At 39.3% G+C, this 4,587-nt stretch overlaps 1 protein-coding gene across 1 annotated transcript; it reads left to right on the top strand.

The window, feature by feature from the left end:
* The first annotated feature begins 380 nt into the window (after positions 1-380).
* HOXC9 (homeobox C9) lies at positions 381-3,347 on the top strand. Its single transcript, XM_083171265.1, has 2 exons — positions 381-973; positions 2,583-3,347. Exons 1-2 carry the CDS (start codon positions 430-432, stop codon positions 2,825-2,827), a joined length of 789 nt encoding a protein of 262 aa, XP_083027391.1. The 5' UTR covers positions 381-429; the 3' UTR covers positions 2,828-3,347.
* The last annotated feature ends 1,240 nt before the right edge of the window (positions 3,348-4,587 follow it).

The raw sequence follows: 4,587 nt of genomic DNA, 5'->3' as shown, positions 1-4,587 counted from the left end.
GCTAGTATTCTGGCAGCACTACAGAGAGGAGACAGAGATGGATTGCAACAAGAAATAGTCCCTTCCTTTCATTCCCACGTTCCTTCCACTCACATTTTCCAAGTTTCTGCACAAAACCCCTAAAAAGTCGAGAAATGTATCAGGGCTTAATAAGGTCCTCCTTTGGATTGCACATGATAGGATGAGTTTTATGAGAAACAGACCGCTCAGTTCCTATTAGTAATAGAGGGGGGTATGGGAGTTGCGCATTGATCTACACTGTATTTTTTTTTTTTTTTTTTGTAAATACACTCACGTGGGTCGTGGGAGCCAATGACAAGCATGAGAGGCTGAAAAAATAATTACCTGCCCTGATTGTTCTATGAGCAGATAAAAAGTACACATACAGTTCATACAATAATCTTATGAATGTAAAAAGAAGAGGAAACAATGTCTGCGTCTGGTCCTATCAGCAACTACTATGTGGACTCTCTGATCAGCCATGAGAGTGAAGACCTCTTGGCTTCCAGGTTCCCCACCACTGGGGCTCACCCAGCTACTGCCAGACCATCAGGATTAGTGCCGGACTGTGGGGATTTTCCTTCCTGCAGCTTTGCCCCGAAGCCTGCAGTGTTCACCACCTCCTGGGGTCCTGTGCATTCCCAGTCCTCAGTGGTGTACCATCCGTACAGCCACCACCAGCCACACTTGGGCGCTGATGCCAGATATATGCGCACTTGGCTGGAGCCCATCTCAGGGACCGTGTCTTTCCCAGGGTTTGCAGCAGCCAGCAGCAGGCATTACGGACTGAAGCCTGATGCTTTCCCCAGCAGGAGGGAGTGTGGCCCCGGTGATGGCCGCAGCTATCCGGATTACATGTATGGATCCCCCGGCGACCTCAGAGACAGGCCACCCCTGCACACTATCCCCTCCCCGGAGTCTGAGGGTATCCTCTCCAGCAAACACAAAGAGGACAAGTCTGAATTGGACCCGAGTAAGTTGGAATCATTCTTGTTTACAACCGGAGAGAGGGGGGGAGGAGGAGAGGAGGAATTATAGCACTATGTACTAAAGTCCTCCATAAAATGAAATTACCTCTTTAACAGGGCCCTGCCCTAAAGCACACACAGCCTGCAGGAAGACCTGGGTGCATTAGAAAGACCAGAGAGAATAACAGATATAGGAAGGGATCCATTAAGGCAGGCAGGCATGGGTGCAATAAGTGTAAAGCATTTATTCCCCCCATGTGCAGTGTGACACCCAGCCAAAGCTAAGGGACACGATTTACACACACGAACACACACACACACAAACACACACACACACACACACACACGCACACTAATCTCTTTAATATCCCTGATTGTGACCAGCATTGCAGTTAAAATGGGTCCTGAGGATTAATGCAGCCTCAGCAGACAGGATACACCTAGCATCAGCTCATCACCTGCCTCCCTGCTATCTGCTGTTCGCCACATCCCTGTTATTGTACATCCATATCTCTGTATATGCTGCAGTCCACATTCTATATATCAGGGTCCCATCAGAGGCAGTGGTAAATAAGGAATGCCCTCGCAGGCACTGAGCTCTGTGGGACAATTGGTCATTTGAACAAACGTATTTAGCTGTGGGTTTTATGGTTATGACCGAAGGAGATCAGATTCACACACTGCTTCCTTAATTGTGTCATCTTTAAAGTTAAACCTTCCTGGTCTCATATACTGAGGTTTAATAGACGCCTGTACCATTGATCTCTGGCCAGTGTGCCGATAACAAAGCACAGGGCATTATAAGGCAGGACACCTGGCACTCACACATTTTATTAGCACTAATATACACTTCTCTGCTATAACATTTCTACCAATGATACAGATACAGTGCCTGCTATGTAATTATATGAAGCAGGGCGCATACACATAAGCATGCACCCAGACTGATGGATTTATTACTATTTCAGAATTAGTTCCCTTAAAGATACATTTGGAAGGTTCTGGGAGGGCACGTGAAGTCTGGTGGATGCTAGCAGTAAACGTGGCAGATATTGTACGTTATTTTGTATTCAAATAAAGCTAGGTTATTAAACAATAATAATGGTAATAAATCTATATATATTATGATACATGTATGTACTGATTATTCACTAGATGTCCTTATATGTACCCACATATAGCCTGGATAAGAAAATAGCAATAGAATACATACACAACATTGTAATCACTTATGTTAGGCCATAATGGGCTAAATATCTATACAGAAAATAGAACTTGTAAGAGCCTTTTGTGGCCTTGTGAGAATACATTAATTTTTGTTATTTTAGGCTTCTGCTAGTAATATGGGCATAACATCATTAATTGGCTGAATCAATTGAAACCACTTTGATACGTAGATTATACATAGAACATTAATTGTTCAAATCTCCTAAAGCATCTATTTTATGTAACATGATGGGATATAAAATGTGACTATTGTTATTTTAATTATTATTTAACACCACACCTCCTCCCCCCACCCCCCATTTACAGGCATTAAATATGAAGTAAGTGGGTATAAAATTGAGATATAAACATGAACCCTTATTTCTCTTTCCTTCTTTTTTTTCCCAGATAACCCAGTAGCAAATTGGATTCATGCTCGCTCCACGAGGAAGAAAAGATGTCCTTATACAAAATATCAGACATTGGAACTAGAAAAGGAGTTTTTATTTAATATGTACCTAACCAGGGACCGGCGTTATGAGGTCGCCAGGGTGTTAAATCTCACTGAGCGGCAAGTTAAAATTTGGTTTCAAAACAGGAGAATGAAAATGAAGAAAATGAATAAAGAGAAAAGCGACAAGGACCAGCCCTGAAGAATACACCGCACACTTATCGATAACCTCGTCATGGACAGATATGTGAAGAAAACATTTTGATTTGGGCTCAAGCATTGCCTAAAAAAAATAAAAACAATAAAAACTTCTAATGACTATGAATGTGGAGATCTGTGTTTAGAGTAGATATAAACACATACGCATTTTGAAAGCAACACGCTTTTTAGAAATGCCATTCAAATGTTCTTCTTCTCTTGTCTTTAAGGATTAAAAAAAAAATACAACAAAAAAAAGAAAATACAAGAAAGTACTTGAATATTTTTTTTTTTGTATTTTATTTTGTAACTTATACTTATCCAGTGTTAATTTTTATTTTAAGAAGTTTGTGAGTGCATATTTTGTATAATTCAAATCGGAAATGACCAGTATGTTTTGTTATAGTATTGAAAGTCTCTTGGATGTATATATTTATGTATTTTATTCTTGTCACACACAAAAAAAAAATGTTCAGTATTGTTCTGTTATTGCCTGTAGAACAGCTCTATGTAAATATAGAAGGGTGCACTATACTTGCTTTTGTGTGTGATGTTGCTTCCATGGTGAAACCTCTTCCAAATCGCCCTGGGCCAAAGGAAATCCAGTCTTAGTGGAAATAATGATACAATTAAAAAATATATGTATAGTCTTCTAGAGATTAAATGTATCACCTTATTATCTAAGTAACTACTTACGATTGTATAGAATCTCCTGAAGATATCAGATCCATTATTGACACATCGCCAGGTCATCCCCTGAATCCTTACCAAGCGGTTTATTTTCTAAACCAGTGCAATATAATATAAATGACTATATGTGTGAGTAAAACCTGCAGCCAAGTCTCCATCAATGATTCTAAATGCAGTCTTTAAAACATGATTTTAGAGTAAAGCAGTATTGGTGCCATTTGCATCTGACTTCCAAGTTAGAATAGTTGACATAATTATTTATAGTCTCAGTCAAGAGAAATGTCAGGTTTGGACAATAATAAAAGGCCGCATTCCTAATTTAAGTTGCTTCCTGCCAGGGCTGCATCAAGACTCCAAATTATTCCACATTCTTTTTTTTTTTCCCTGGAACCTTAGCGGGCAATCTAGAAATGCATGTTAAAAGTAGATGGCTGGATTCTACATTCATAGGTATAGAGAGTGGTAAGCAAAGATCTGGCCTTTAACTGTGTTTTTAAAGGTCTAATAAGATTTTATAGGCAGGCGGAAGGCTGCTGCAATTATAGTTAAACATTTTATATGTAGGCTGAATGCTACTGGAACTGCAGTAGGCCTGTTCAAGGGCCCTGCTAAGGATGACTGACAATGGGGGAATTACACTGGCAACATGCACAGCGGTCAGGAGAGTAATAAAACTTCATAATAGAGGCTATTTGCTTTATTAACCGTTGGCAATACTGATATAATATGCAGCACACACAGATTTAAAGATGATCAAAGTGTAAACAATAAAACAAACAAATAAAAAAAAAACACATAAAATGTAAACATAGGTAACGGATTTTTTATTGTTTTAAACATATTAATACGATTGTTGTTATACTTTTTCTGATACTTTGGACAATGTTTAATTTCACATAAACATGAACAAAAAACAAAATTAGAAGAAAATAATCAGCATGGTGTAATATATTGGCGTTTTGTATGTGAGAAAACGGCGATGAGTTATATATCTTGAGCAGCGATCTTTAAAGACTTCTCAACGTTCCATTCTTGAATTGGTTGTCCAAGAACAAGGAAGGGCCCCCGATCCGC

The sequence above is a fragment of the Crinia signifera genome, chromosome 2, assembly GCF_055691185.1.
Source record: "Crinia signifera chromosome 2, ASM5569118v1, whole genome shotgun sequence".
In the NCBI taxonomy this organism is placed as follows: Eukaryota; Metazoa; Chordata; class Amphibia; order Anura; family Myobatrachidae; genus Crinia; species Crinia signifera.
This window is presented reverse-complemented; position numbering and strand designations above follow the sequence as displayed.